A 16,136-nucleotide genomic window follows, 5' to 3' on the forward strand; every position below is an offset into this window, starting at 1 on the left:
CTCTCTCTCTCCTTTCCCTCGCGTTGTCTCGCATCCTTCGCGAATCGGCGATACCGGGTGACACTGGTGCGCGCGAATCGCCCGAATTTCGCGCGTGAGTAAGAAGCTCGCTCTCGGCAAGCCCGAAAGCAGCCCCTTTGTGCGACTGTCGTTTCTCTTTCTTCGGCCGCTGCAACGCGTTGTAAGCGACGTTACAAAGCGCACCGAGGCGGCCAACATGTAAATTCCCTTTCGACACGGTGACGATATTCAATTCAAATTCCCCAGCCACGGACTCGTGCGCGAGTCTAAGGCTTGCCGCTTCTTTCGAAAGACGCGACGCAGCGAGAGGAAAAGAGGAGCACTGTTTTACAGACGGCTCACGGGCCGCAGGGTCAACGAAAAAACACGATTCTATTCGCGAATCACGCGAGCACGTTTAGAAATAACCGCGGACAATCGATCACTCTTTCGCGTAAAGAGAATCTTTCACCTTCTATCACTCTCATTTATTTTAAAACATAAGATTTAGAAACTTTCCCACAACGGCATTTCGAGTCTCGTGAAATTTTCATTTAGACATTTTTGGAGCACTCCGCAAAAATACGTCAAGAAGAAAAAGGAGACCAGAAAGAATCAGCAGCAAGCGTCACGTCCTCATCGAGAATTTTAATTTCCATCACTAACGATGCGCAATAGTATAGTTGTCTACGATGAAAGATGACAAGATTTCTCGCACGTATTCGGAATCTCGAAGATGGATCATTCGCGGCTCCGGTTTCACGCAACTGATCGTCGTCCGCGCGTTTATCGATCGTTCACCTAGCATATCGAGGAAAAGATGTATGCGAAACATACCCTTGGCTGCGCCATGAACGCCCTGGCCGCGCCGGGGAACTCTGCGTGCTGAGCCACCGTAGCGGCTGTATTTTCCCACAATGTAAGCAAGCGAGACACTTCACTACACTTTCTCGGCACTGTTATAGCGCGCGCTAAGCTTAATGCTCGGACGCGCTGCGTGACGTTAGACTTTCACGGTAAAGATAAGGTTGTCCGACGGAAAAAGACGAGGGGATCACGTCTCCGAATTCCGACGGCACGCTGCGAGAGAAATCTCTTCTTTCTCTTCTTTTTGAAGCTCGACGAAGGAGCCGTCGGGATGCGTCGTCACTGGCGCACGAACTGACGCCGCACTCGGCACTTGGACAATCCGTGCTCCGTCGGCCTGCTGCTGCAGTTCCGCTCTACTGATCCTTCTCTCTATCTCTCTCCGTTTCTCCCTCTCCTAAGATTCCTTCTGCTTTTCCTTTTGTTGTCTTTCGTCCTCTGTATTTTGAAAGACTCACACATACGCGCACACAAGGACGGCCGACGGCGTCGTTGAAAACGAAACGGCAGCCGACGCTAAATTCAAACTGTCGCGGACGAGCGTCAGCAGAGCTCGGCGGTAGGTATCGTTTGCTGAAGAACTTGTCCGACGGCTACGACTATGGCTGTTGCCGGGTACACGTGCTTCCTCATCATCATCATTGCGGCGGCACTACCTCGGACGTCCGGGTACACACGGGGGGTACAGGGCCCGCGGTCGTTAATCCCGCATGTCACGAACGCTCGGCCCGTTGCGCGCGCGGGCACGTGGCTTGACCTCCGCGCGCGATATTAACAACACCGGCGAATTATCTTGTTGAGAGGGAAGTGTAACGTGGAAAACGCATCTAGAGCGCGTTTGTGCGCGAGGCGATCGCGAGGTCTGCCAGCCGAACGTGCCGCATCGAGACAATTGTGCTTAGGTACTGTGTGCTGACCGGTGTTGGCTGCAAAACACCAAGTCGATCTCGTCCACTTTCCTGTTCTCTTCACATCCGCGATACACGTGGCACGACGCCGACGCTTCGAGACGTCCCGCTTGTATTCACTGTTTCGCACACTGCAATTGATGATCACCGATGATGTCACTGACAGAACACGTTACATTCTACTCCAGTTCACCGACACCGTACTCAGAGATAGACGCTCTCAAGTGAGACGTCTGCACTATGACGCCCGACGACGAAGAAGACGACGACGACGGGCGCCACGACGCGAGCACTAATTCACCGTCGCGGCACAGTCAACCGACGGGCGACGTGTATGCTCGCGCGGCACCTCGAGACTCGAGACGCGGGTGTTTCGCGTTTACGGGAGCGAAGACGCGCGTGACGCACACACGGTGTGACGGCGGCGTTGCCACGACACGGCGTTGTCTCGCGATACGTTACTCCGAGGTTGCCGCGCCTTAAAACACGTTGCGCACGGATTCTAACACCGCGCACCGGGCCGCGCTCCGTTTCACGTTTCGGAGTAATCGCGCGCGCTGCACGACGTTACTACGGGCGAGTTACCGCGCGTCAAGACGCGAGGCGAGACGAGGCGAGACGAAGACGAGAAGGACGCGACGCGACGCGACGCGACGGGTGGCGTTTATTATTCGCGGGCGGTATACCGATATAACCGCAAGATCGTACGGACGCGAGTCGAGAGAGGAGACCGCGCGAGCAAGAGCTGTCCGCGAGACGGCGGGCGACCCTCCTCCCTGACCGTGACTACTACTGCGTGTGGCACTCGTAACTCCGGCGGACAGAAGGTGGTAGGTTCGTAGTGTGTTACACGTAGCGGCGGCGGCGACGGCGGCGGCGGCGGCGGCGGCGGCGGCGGGCGCGCGGTCGAAGGCAGCCACGGGGATATGCGTGTTTCAGGTTTCCCCCACGAAAAAGCAACCGGGTGTAGATCGCACGGGTAGAGAAGAGCGGAGCGAGCGAGCGTGGAGAGCAGCGCCTAGCGCGGTTTTAGATCCTGCGCCGTCCGCAGTCGTTCGCCAACTGTCAATCAGCGCCGTGCTACGCGACGGAGTGGGAGATGCCGCCGACACGCCCACCGAGAGCGGCCAATGCGTCCGTTGAGCCCGCCTATCGGGATCCGGGCGAGAGCGCCGAGAGCAGGCGAGAGCGCGCGCGGTTCCAGCGCCGTCACGGCGAGACTGCGAACCATGGGATTCTCCGCCATCGCTACACCACTACCAACGAGACCGCCGCCGCCGACGGGCGACGACGACGCCGACGACGCCGACGACGCGACGGCGGCGGTGGCGACGACGATGACGACGAAGAGGCCGCGCGCGGCTAGGACGATACCAAGAGCAGGAGAGAGCGTCATTCGCGAAATACACCGAGATACGTGGACCGGGAGTCGGGAGACCTCGCGCGATCCTCGGCCGCGACTCCATCGCTCCGATTCCACGCGAGCGCGCAGTCGACCAAGGCGTTTCCCTCGCATTCCCGTTCGCCTCTCCTTGCTTCTTCCTTGCTTCGAGAATCGAGGCTCTTCTAAGGATTTAAACAGGGAAAAATGCATGATTCTGCATATGTTTCTCTCTTGTTTCGTGTCTTGTTGCTAGAAGCCTAGAAACGCGATTCTAAAGACATTTCCCAAAGAGACTAATGTAACGTGTTGTTTTAATAATATCTATGCAATTTGAGAAAGTTCAATCGACATTATAGTTCAAACATATTAGTAAACTATGCCAAATTTTATTATAAAAAGGTGTGTGATACATCGGAAGGAGAAAGAGAATATGAAAACGTGCAGAGTAATTTTGCAGTTTCATTGACCTGGAGCAACCTTGACGTGAGTATTAATACGACTGACTGAAGCACTTCGGCGTGGACGTGCCGTCGGTGATCGACGCGGGACAAAATTTGACATTGCACTTTTAGAACTGCTCCTCTCGTTCCGGCGCTCGCCGTACGCTCGGCAGATCAAACCGAACGGTCACGCGGGTGCGCGCGCGAGCGCAGGACAATACTGACAGTCGGCATGGCGAGTGGATCTTGGCAGAAAGAATTCACCCTCGTTTCTCTACGAAACGCAGCCACCTGAACAAATTCCTATTGATCCTAGTTTGCGGAATTAGAGCTGATCCTAACTCAACAATTCACTATTCTTTCCCAAATTCCTTCGCGTGCACGTTATACCTATATGATATTTTATTTGCCAAGATTAACGCACTCATTAATGTCGCTAATGACCTGTAACCTTTATAATCATCTTATCTAAAATATATTTTTTTAGTCACCTTTTGTCAAATAATATTTATAAGCAGCGACAAGAAAATTCTTTGTCTAAAAAACTACACGTTGGCACAAAGGTAACAAATAATTTATAAATAAGTATTCCTTTTGTTATGTTTACAGATATTACAAACACGTTAAAGTTATTCGAACAATGATTAAATCAAAGATAGAAATCGTCCCATATATGATTTGCTTTCATATTGGATAAAAGATTTTATATATCCGAAAATTGGGTGTTTTTTATTTTATTGCTTGTGGCATAGCAAATAGTCAAATATGCATATATTGTGTATACATGCATATGTATACATATACTAGCTCATATATCACATTATAAGTAGACACTTAAATACAATTCTTATTATTAATATCTGTTTCATCAAAATTGTTCGTGCGAAAGATATAACATGATATATAACAATAGCTATCAAAATGCACTAATTGTAATAATGTATTTGCCAAAATAATGATAAATAAAGATATTAGATGAATATTTTAATAAAACTGCTAACGCATTCGTCCACGCACAAGTCCAGGATCACTAGCCATATATCCTAAACGAAATTATCGATGGCGACTACACGCGTGATCCACCTTTTATTTTTTTATAATTTAGCCGATATTTCGCGCCAGGCACCCGGCGGCGCTAGCGATCGAGCTTTGAATGAACCGAACAGCTGACTCCGCGTAGGAATTGGGTCGCGAACGTGCGGTTTCGAACTTTGAATGGTATTCGGCGTTCGGTGAGTAATAGCGACAGGAGGCGGTTGCAGGAGGACGTGGAGGAGGGCGGGCGACCTGTCACCGACATCACTCAGTGTCTCCCTCCTGGCGTTCACTTCGCTCGATTTTATGACTCTCTCATCCCGCACTTTCCCCCCTTTGCCGCCGCCGCCGCCGCCGCCGCCGCCGCTCCCGTGCTCGTCCTCGCGCGTCTACCGTCGTCGTCCTCGGCGCGCGTTTACACGCCGCGTTCCGCATAATATCGCAAATTGACACATCCGCGTTCGGCAGCCATCGATCGACGTGGCGGCGCCGAGTTGGACGCCATCGACGAAGTGGATAATGTGAATCCTGGATTCCCGAATTTATGTTGGACGCGTCTTTCTTGTACGTATAGAAATGCAAAAAACAAGACGAGTTGTCTTTTCACAGACTTAACAAAATAAGAGAATTATATTATTACTTTAAATTTTAGAATTTTAGAATTATATGTATATAATAAAAAAAGCATGAATCCGTTTCAAGAAAGAAAGAATTTAAAATACATTAAACGGCAAACGCAAAGATTTTTGTTTGAAAGAAAATAGTTTCCAACATAAAAGACCAAGAGAAAGTTGTTTAGCAGATTTCATCCGAGCTAATAAGCGTTAAGACAAAGTGTTAGGATCCTCAGACAACTTTCTTGTTTGCATTGTAAATATTCTGCAAGAAAATCGATCCTGCAGCATCAGTATTCGCGCGCGACACAAATTGCTTATTGTAATCCAAACAAAGAAAGAAACGCCATGGTCATCAATTCATTTCTCGCACCCTTTTCTGTTCTATATACCATTGCTCGTTTAATTCGTATTTCAGGACATTGTTAAGGAGTCATAGCTGCAGGGTGCAAAGGACATTTTGAGCCTGTTATTTTGTCATAGATCCTGCACCGAGATGAATCCAGCTTTGTCGTACATCTGTCAATATAGTAACAAGAGAAGAACTTTAATCTCTCTCTCTCTCTCTCTCTCTCTCTCTCCCTTTCTCTCAATCGCGCGCGCGCAGCAAGCCACGAGCCATTAAATTTCTCGTGACGCCAGAGAATGATCGATTCTTACGTAAGCCCCCTGCCTGCTGCGAATTATCTAAGTGGCCCCGCGAAAAATTCGATAAACGTCGCCAGAGCCGAGAAAGCTGCCACCCTCGCTACTCTTCCGTATTCTACGTCCACATGCTTGACAACTAGAACTTGGGATTTATAAGATAGAATAAAATGTGAAATGTATATAAAGAATATGAAATAAGATGTATGCGTATGAACAGCAATGTACATATATAATCAACAACAATTAAATTATAATTTGTATCTAATAATTAAATAAATTTCTCATTGAGAATTTAATAAGTATTATTTTAGATATGTGACAGATACTTCGGCGATTGTATTTAAATTAGTCAGAGCGACGAAACTACTGCTCGAGTGCACGTTTATGAAAATCGAGTTATATTGGGCTGAAAGGAGTTTCAAACGACGTACATTAATATGCTGGGAAAGATGATACAATGCGATCGTGTGCGACCTAACCTGCTTACTGTTCGTGCGTAATTCTGCGAAACATCCCTACTGTCTCTCTCATTGTGTTGGAAAGGGGTGTAACAATGTCAAAGTCTATACAGTTAAGCTGGAGCCAGGAAATGTATTCGTACGTGATGTATTCCGATTGTTCGCCTTTCATGAAAAGGTCCACCACGTTACGCGCGGAGGATCTTTCGCAAGTTTAATTTGGGCTGCTAGTCGAAATAGAAATATAAATTTTCCTTGCTTTGAGAAATATAATCAAAATTTACGATATATCACCTATACAGTTGGAAAATTTGTGTTAAATTTAACATATTTCATATGTCCCAAACGGTCCACTTAAATTTTTCTATTAATACAAAATGAATATGTTAAAACGTAACACAAATATTATGTATAAAAAAATTAATACAAAAAATGTAACATTGACACAATTTGTAAGCAAACTGAGAAGTATAGTTTTTAGTCAAATTAACATTTATAATTAAATTAACACGTATTTTTATTCATTTATGTTAGAATTTACATTTTAAAACATTATTTTTATGCTTTGTTCATTAATTGTGTTCTTTTGACACAAAAAATGTTTAATATCAATTTAATACAAAATATTTAAATAACAAAATCACATTACGTTAAATTGACTTAAATATATTAAAAATTTAACACAAAATTTTAACAAGAACTTGAGTGGACCGTTTTTAACACAAATTGAAATACAAAATGTTAAATGTTTTTTATTTTATACTGCAAATTTTATGTTCTTGTAGCGAATTTCTTTTTAAAAATTTTTTAGATTTTTTTCTTGTAAACTAAAATTGCATAAATATATAATATAGCTATAAGTGTATATATTATAAATTTAAACTTACGTCAAAACGTTCCGATAAAAAAACTAATGAGTTAAAGATATTACAATATTTTGGTAATCTGTTTATATGTATTTTCAAAATTTCAAATATTAATAGATTAATTAAAATAGTGTTCATTATTTAATCATCGTGCATAAATAAATTGTAAAAAATTACACTATCAGAAAAAACATCTCGACTCAATTCAGATTAAAATAAACCGTATTTAAGCGAACCACGGATTAAGTGAGACTCAATCCCAAGGATTTCGCGTACGTAATCCGTTTAACTTTCTATCGACCGTCGACATAGAATTAAATATTCTTCGTGACATGGTCGAATTAATTGTACACGTTATGTAATTTATAGTGAGTATTTTTATGAACAATACGGAATGGTTGGTTTCATTCAGCAACGATAATTGTATGATGTTTCTGTTACATTTGCACTTACGAAAATGCATATACTCTTCAATTCTCACAAACATAAAAATTAGTTACACAAATAGTAATCAATATTACTATCAATTAACTAATGTTAATGTTGTTGACGAAGCATAGAATGTTCCGTAGTAAAAAAACATTTAATTTGAACATTAGCACCGCGAAAGCTTCAGATGCGCGTAGCAACATTATTGTCGGGTCTGCGAAATACAACACCGATCCGATTAAGGCTCTCAAATTACCGAATTCTCTGGTGCCCTCAGCCACTTGTTTTCATGGAACCGAGCGACACTTTCTGCTCGCTTGTTTATAGATCTTAGAGGAGCGCAATAAATTCCGGCGGCCGCGTGCATCCGCGTGTTTTCGTGAGAGTCGTTACTCGTACGAATAACCGGCCGTGAGAAAAAGGGATCATAGTAAACCAACCGCGCGGTAATGAACGAAAATGTTTTATCCGTTACAATATGCGACTCACATAGACTTCTTTCGTTCACGAAGATTATGTAAATTGTATGAATAGATTCATTTATATTTTTTTGAGAAGAGCGAAAATATTACGATTTATCAAAAGCTGTGCATGCAGATAAAAAAATAAAAGAATAAAAAAATGTCACTAGTAGATAGATTCGATGATTAGTTCACACCAGTATAACACTTGTTAAGAATATATGTATATATGTACCGTATATATCTGTTATTTGAGTGGATTGTCAACTATCAATTTGATAAACTTCCATCAAGACACTGCATGACAATATCACAAATGCGAAAGTATATATCTGTCATGTGGGAATTCTTGGCCCCTGGACTCGGTAGGAACAAGTCAGGTAGCGATCGGATGTGATTAGAATATGCTGCTACATTCAATTATTCAGGTGCAATTGCCGCTGTTATTAATATCGAACTGCGCAATTTATCGTTGAGCATGCTCGCCGCGGAGGACGAAAGGAAGGCCGCCGGGCGGACATCGCGAGAAAGGCGACTAGGTACCTACGCGTGTATACGCAGCGTGGCGCATTATAACAGACTAAGGGTGGATAACCCGTGATCGATCATCCCGGTGAATGCGACACCCCTACAGAACGCACATCCGCGCCCCATTAAACCGGTAGTTCGCCCTTGCGAGCTACGCGCGCGCACCTATCGCCCTGAATCGAATGAGAAAGTCCTTCTCCCTTTGCAAGATCGCATCGCGCGATGCGATCGGAGAAAATTCTTTTTTCTACGCCAAAATATATGCGTGATTATTATATAAATAATGAGGGAGAGAAAAACAGAGAGAGAGAGAGAGAGAAAGCCGTTTGTCCGATTATGCAATCATCAAAGTTAATAGTCAGATACCTGCGAATTTATGATACGTTCGACCGAAACGTCGGAAGAAACGTAGAAATCCAATGATACCGAGTGATCGTCGATGTTTAGAGCAACGCTTTTTATGAAGAAGATCGAACGAACCCGGACGAGAGAGTCGTTCGCTCGCTCTCGTGTTAGCGATAATAGTGATAGACAGGCAACGAAGTTACGTGGGCGTCTTAGCGACGTGCGAGTTCTGCGCGCAGCATAAATTACCATCCGAAATGAAGGTAGAAATCTGATCTCGTCATTAAGCGCCGCTACCCTCGCTTTATGAAACTGAAATTCTCATTGCACCGTCTTGCTTACAATCGTCTGTCGAGTACGAAAGTAAGCATGATAAGCGAATAAATGCCATAATAATGCCATCTTGGAAGACGAGTTGAATAAGTTATTAAAAAAAAAAAAAACACGGTATGTACACCAAATTATTATTTTTTGTATCTTCTTATAAATAATTATAATAGACAATTTTAGAAGAAGACAGTAAAGCTAAAATTAATGTTAACTAGCGATGACTCAAAGCAGCAATAACTGCACTGATTTATTACATCATTATACTTGAGTGAACGCATCTTGCTGTATCGTAATGACATTGATTTTTATTGCAGCGTAATCAAATGCTAAACTGTTCGATCAAAGATAACAGAAATATGATGGTCGATAAAAAAAACAATATTTTACTCCTGTTATTCTCGAGAAAGATAATCAGAGATATACCGGGAGCGATACACACTCGCAAACACAATTGTAAAAATATAAGTCGATTAACCTAATCCAAAAACACATGAGGGCTATATTGACAAAAGAAAATCATTAGAAATCGTCATTATATACAAGAAAAAATCTATTGAATTTTTTACAAACAAGAATCGGAGTAACAAGAAACAAAGGCAGGTAATTTTTTGAAAAAAGATATAGTAGGTAAAAAAAACTGAACAACTTTATTTTCTTAAATTATGTGCTCAGAAATAATAAAATTAAAATAGAAATTCTTTTGTGCACTCTCAACTATTTAAAGACCAAATACCTTTAATTTCCGTACGTACTCGCGCCTTTAACGAGGAATATTTCATACAAAAAGCATCTTCGTCTCGCTTTCTTGCACGTCATGGCAAAAGGAATATGAGAAATATATATTTCGATCGGGTAAAGGACCGAGAAGGAGAGATGGAGGGAAAAGAGAAAGAGGGAAAGAACCACAGAATTCTCCGACAAATTCCAATGTGACTAAACCCTCACAGATGACTGGCAGGCCGGCTGCGCGCGGGATGCAGGAGGGTTGGGGTCGCCGGGGGTATCAGAGAAGATCTCTCCTCCTCTCCTTCGTCCTCCTGCATCGAGGCGGTCCGGGCAGTCACCGAAAAGCCTACTGCACCGGTCGCATTTGTGTCGAAGATGTTCATATCGGCAAGCCTAGAATTAATTCCATGTAAAAGTTTCGTATTTTTCCAATAGTTATTCAAAATTAATCATTTGAGATTCTGTGGCTCAGAGTAATTTTTCAATCTCTACAACAAACGAAAACTTTTTAATCACCTTAATAGAAAACTATGTAGTACAAAATTAATCGCTTAGTCTGTAAATTATCGCGCTTTAATCAGTGGCGATATAATAATTCTGGATTTTATTCTCGTTTTTTCTTACGATTATTAAATTGTATCCTGAAATAGGGAGACAAAATCTCTATGGCCAGAATCTCTTATAGCCAAAGAATTAATGCGCGAGAATGCATACGGGCAGTTTGATTTACAGTGGAAAATGACGAATGAACGTTTTACGATCGTAAATTATTTGCACATATCGCGAGATTCAAATCCTGATACGTGACTAAGGACCACTCAGTATGTGAGCTACGTCTCATTACGTTTCTCGAGTCGCTGTCAAAGCGATTAGGTAAGAGGGCGTGCAGAGAGGAGAAAGACATCGTGAGAAACGGCAGAAGAAGGAAAAGAAGAAAGAGAAAGAGAGACATGGCAAGGCTTCTTCATTGACTTTGTATAGTTTCTGTCTCTGTTTCTGATTGGTAATTTTCTTTCATCAAGGCTGCCTTATCTCCCGTATCGGTCGCACGGATCAATTAAATATATGTAAGGTTCAGCTTATACATTTATTCAAAGGACCAAATTTCCTGATCCGGGACATTCTGGGACATTGCGTTTGTTTCGAATAGTCGGGTCTTCACGTTTGAAAATGTAAAGCGCGTTCGTCTATCGAGTCTCATTAGTGTTTCTCGATCATAAAACTCGATGTAAAAAAGACATTATAAGTATTTATATTATATTAAAATTATGTTTGTAACAATAATGAATGCAAGTGCAATTACGAATAATATTTAGAGAATAAATCTAGAAAGATAATTTTCACAATCGATATACATATATTGCCATGAAAATCTCACATTTGCTGTAAGTGAAATCCTCGAAGAAAATAATTAATACTATCTATACAACGAAAAATCGAACATCGTGAATCTGCCTATGTAAACGTAAGCACACGTACAAGTACCCTTATAATGATGACACGCATCGGGAATCCCCAGCTCGGCTGCATGTTTCTGTCATCACTTGCAAATATATAAAATTTCCACGCGTCACACGCAAGATAACGGTGAATAAAATACCCGAGCTCACTCTTTTCGTGTTCTCAGGACTTGTAAGGCGTGATTCGTAAACGCGTGTCATATACGAAACTCTTGCGTGCCGTGAGATGTGCGCTATCACTCCGCTGCCTCATATTCTACATTAATGCGAAATGCCGTTAATTTATCCCTTTAAATAATTTGTCTGCCAGTTTGTTTTCTCGTGCTTGCAGAATATTAATATTATCTCGTACTGCTTACTGTATTAATTACTATATTTATAAAGTATACTTAATATACAATTTAGTTTTCATTGATGAATTAAGTTTAAAATTCAGTTTAGTGGGGTACCTAACGCCATAAGAACATAAGAATGGTATCATGATCACAGATCTCACTTCGTAGGGTCAGCCGAACCTTTGGAAAAAGTACAAGCTGCTTCTATTTGAGAAAACGTTTGACCTGCATTCGTCCATCACTTAGCGCCCCTTTCTCCCTCTTTTTTTTCCTTCGTCTCGAGAACTTCGAAAGACGCGAACTCATCCTGACTGGAGTGCGTGGCAGTTATCGAAAGCAAGAGCCGGTCCTCCGCTAAACAATCCGATGCGGCATTTACTGATCCATCGATCTGACAGAGTCGTTTGTCGAGAGCGTCCGGCCTCTCTCTGAATCTCTCTCTCTCTCTCTTTCTCCTTCTTTTTCGAGTAGGCGCACAGTCGTGACGGCGAAACGTTTCAATCTTACGGTCGCCGTCTCGTTATGGCGTTATTGATTATCCGACCTGACGCCACGAAATCGAGTCGCGAACGAGTGCGGCGAAGTTAATTACTCGCGATTCGAAACTTATCTCTTTCTGTTTCTTTCTGTCCTAAACGATAACTAGAAGAAATAGGTTGCGCGATAAGAAATTATAATCAGGACAACGTTTAATATTATCACATCGTTATTATCGGCATAATAATAATAATTTTTCTGACGCAAAAGACACTAATTGTAATGACGCGAGACCTTAATGATAAATAATTATCAAAATAAATATAGTAAAATATATAAACATAATTTATAGATCAAAAAGTAGCCGTCTACTAAATATATCCTTCATTATCGGTAGCAGTATGTATCCGGGATCATTGATCTTTGCCCGGAACGCGAAAAAAATATATATATATTGAATGTCGTCTATCAGTCGTCGTCGCGCGTTCCGACGAGTGAGACCCGAATCGAACTTAAGATGTTATTTCTGTTATTTACGAGATGTCTCGAAACAGGTGACACGCGCCCTATACCTGCATGCCGCGGGTAAATGGCCGCCTAGCCACGATTTATAAGGCAAAGGAAAGAAGCCGAAAGAGAAAACGAGAGAGAAAACGGAAGATGGAAAAACGACCGAGAGAGAAAGAGAGAAAGAGAGAGAGAGAGAGAGAGAGAGAGAGAGAGAGAGAATACCCCGTAATTATGCGAGGGTGAGTTATGGCGGTACAAGTACCGCGGTTACGGCAACCGGCCCAAACGACTCCGAGTAGTCTCGTCTATCGATGACAGCGTGTAGCGCCTTTCGACATCAGATACGCGAGTGACGAATACATTGTCCGTCATACGTTGAAAAATTCTCGCCGCGTCTACGGTGTTGATTAATCTGTCCGGCAGCCGCGTATATTTTTACGGTAAATATGCAAATTACGGCTTCTCATGCTTCGATTATCGTCGACGTTGGAACGCAAAGCTGTAATTTGGTAATACCATTCCCTACGCGTGTAACACTCTATTATAACGGAGTACTTGTTACTTTCTGTACTTTAGTAATTACCAAACACAGTATATTAATAAATGAGTTTTATGAATTTTTTTTCTTGTACTATTAAAATTGTTATTTTAGAGCAAACTTTCTTGAGAAAATACGTATTCCTAAAAGGTCAAAATACCGCAATTAAGATACATCGACTTTAAAAGTCAGCTATATGTTCAATGGTGCAACGGTGATTTGCCAACACCAAATGCGTGACGTGATCCCTTTCGAAAACCGCGTTTTTTGCTCAGTCTCCGTGACGCATCTGTGACGCGATCCTTTGTTTTGACGCGATTGGACAGGTGAGTTATCTGGCTGTGGTAAGACGATCGTTCTTCTCCAACGGACACCGACACGCCAGCGAAGTTCTCCCCGAAAAAGATTCATCCGGAGCCGGTGTAAACACAGCCGATAAAACGACGAGGAGAGGCCTTAACCGGCGCGGAAGAGTGATGCGCCACGGGAAACCATTCTTTAAAACCTCACACGTCCCGTGCGGCCCTTTCCGTCGCGCGGTTGTGGCCCACTTGAACGGGTAAAAACGACTTGGCGGCGGCCTCTTGGAGAAGACGAACTATCGCCGCCACCCTCGCAACGCACCGATCCTCCCCGAGCGTCGCCGTCGGCGATTCGAATTCGATCAATTCCATCACTTCAGAGGACAGTTTCCTCACAAATAAGGTCGCGTCAGTTCAGGTTACAATTTAACTATATCTATAGCAACGTTAAGTAATAAATTTTTTTTAAACTAAATCGCAAAATATTTTTAAAAAATTTCCACATACACACAATCTGTAAGAACCTTTAAAATTATGTGTGCAAAAATAACAAATAAGTAAATATTACATAAATCATATTTTTTGAGCTCTTACACTATTGCTTTTCAATTGCTTTTTTTACAAGTATTCGATCTTCAACGTAAGAAATAAGCTCTAAAAAAACGAAAGAAAAATCGTTTACAACATCGTGCATTGAAAATTCGAAATCAGAGTGATTTGGACTTCCGCTTTACGATACTCATCGCCATTTGGCCTCTCCACGTTAGTGGATTTACTGTCAACGTTGGAAAAAAAACTCGGCATCGCGCCTACGGGAATCTCTCGAGGGTTCTCCAAGAGAAAGGAGGAGATGATCGACCATACCATCGGACGACGACATGTCGGACATCAGTCAGTCAAGTCGGAGTCGTCCATCGAAGTCGGCGGAGGAACGTTTCGGTCACACGCGACGGGACATTATCGCATTAAATATCGACAGGTGGCTTTCAGCGAAGCGCGCTAGAAAAATCAGGAGAAAAATGCCTAAATCTGTTCAAGCCTCTCTCTCTCTCTCTCTCTCTCTCGCACTCTTTCTCACTCTCTCCCCCTATCCCGTCTCTCCGAAGATTCGCCTGCGCTGCAATCGGTGTGTCCACCCACACCCGCTGCGTTCATAATAGGCTCCGCGAGGCTAAGCCCCTCTAATTCCTCTCCCATCTTCCTCTTACCACATTCTCCCGCTTCGACCGCACCAGTGTCTCTTTCTCTCTACCTGCACCTATCCCTATCTATTTCTCTCTTCCCCCGCGTCCCGACACGCTTTTGAACGGGGTTCCCATAGGTTATTATTAGAATGCCTTACGTTTGTGCCCCCGGTCGCAGCCAGGTAGATGGACAGTGCTCCGCCCTTCGAGAGAAAGAAGAGCCCCGCGTGGTACGTGCAGCCTGCAACAACTCCGCGCGCTCCTTCGCTCTCTGTGACCTATCCCCTGTCTGTGACTACCTGAGCAGGAATTCCTAGATGAAGAGCGATCCGTGCCATGACGACGATCGTCGTTCACTGCGCGACGCCGCCGTCACCGCCAATGCCGGTATCATATCAGGAATTATTTTTGGAGAAATAAGTTTCGATTGCTACACTATTTGATTCGACGCGCCCGACTTCCTACATATCTCAGATTTCTCTCGAACACGGCAGCGTTTCGAAAATGCGCAAGATCGACGGCGACGATGCGACGGAAATGGATTCTCTTGCTTGTCAACCGCGTACGATCGATGATCGTATCGCGTGGCAATTCACACAGCCGGCTTTTTAACGATTGACTGAAAGAACTTTGACAGGTGTCGTAGGATGCGATTCTTTGATATTCTCCGGTGTAAATTGTTACAAATATGATTCTAATCAAACCTTATATATCTAGAATCATTTTCCGATGACAAAAAGAGGTCTTTACTAAAATATTAAATATTCGGTCAACACGATTATTATTATTTGGACACGCATTAGTCATTCCTCCAAAGAAATACCACCTGTACCGCGGATTGCATTAACACAATTAAAAATTTTTAAACTTCTAAAACAAACGTTTCTTACGCGTTTCTTGTTAAATATAATTTTTCCTGCTATTTTTCATGCAGTCGGATTATTTTAGGTCAAAATATTTCGATAATTCTGCTAAAGGAATATCAACTATATGTTCAACTTATGTAAATTTTTTGTGAGAAACAAGGTAATCTAAATCATCGCATCATTTATACTTCATCAGGCATACTTTCGCTTCATCGACATTGTCTTGATTCCAGTTAATGTTGAATTTAAGGACTATGCTTTAAACTGTACGGCAGTCAAGTTGCCCGATATATTTCACATCGGAACAACTCGAAGTACTCGATCATTCCGATTGTTCCGAACTGAGCTGGCCGGATTTCGATCCGATCGCGTTGCTCCAGGCGCTCGTTAATGCCGCGCGCATAATTCACGCGTGGTTTTAATAA

At 43.1% G+C, this 16,136-nt stretch overlaps 1 protein-coding gene across 1 annotated transcript in view; it reads right to left on the reverse strand.

The window, feature by feature from the left end:
- Positions 1-2,582, reverse strand: part of LOC105450941 (homeobox protein homothorax) — a 364,527-nt gene extending 361,945 nt beyond the window's left edge. Inside the window, exon 1 of the mRNA XM_011691070.1 lies at positions 838-2,582. Coding sequence (XP_011689372.1) covers positions 838-852 — 15 coding nt within the window. The 5' untranslated portion in view covers positions 853-2,582. The remainder of the gene's footprint in view (positions 1-837) is intronic.
- Between the last annotated feature and the right edge of the window lie 13,554 nt (positions 2,583-16,136).

Source organism: Wasmannia auropunctata, unplaced genomic scaffold (assembly GCF_000956235.1).
Source record: "Wasmannia auropunctata unplaced genomic scaffold, wasmannia.A_1.0 LD336053.1, whole genome shotgun sequence".
Lineage (NCBI taxonomy): Eukaryota > Metazoa > Arthropoda > Insecta > Hymenoptera > Formicidae > Wasmannia > Wasmannia auropunctata.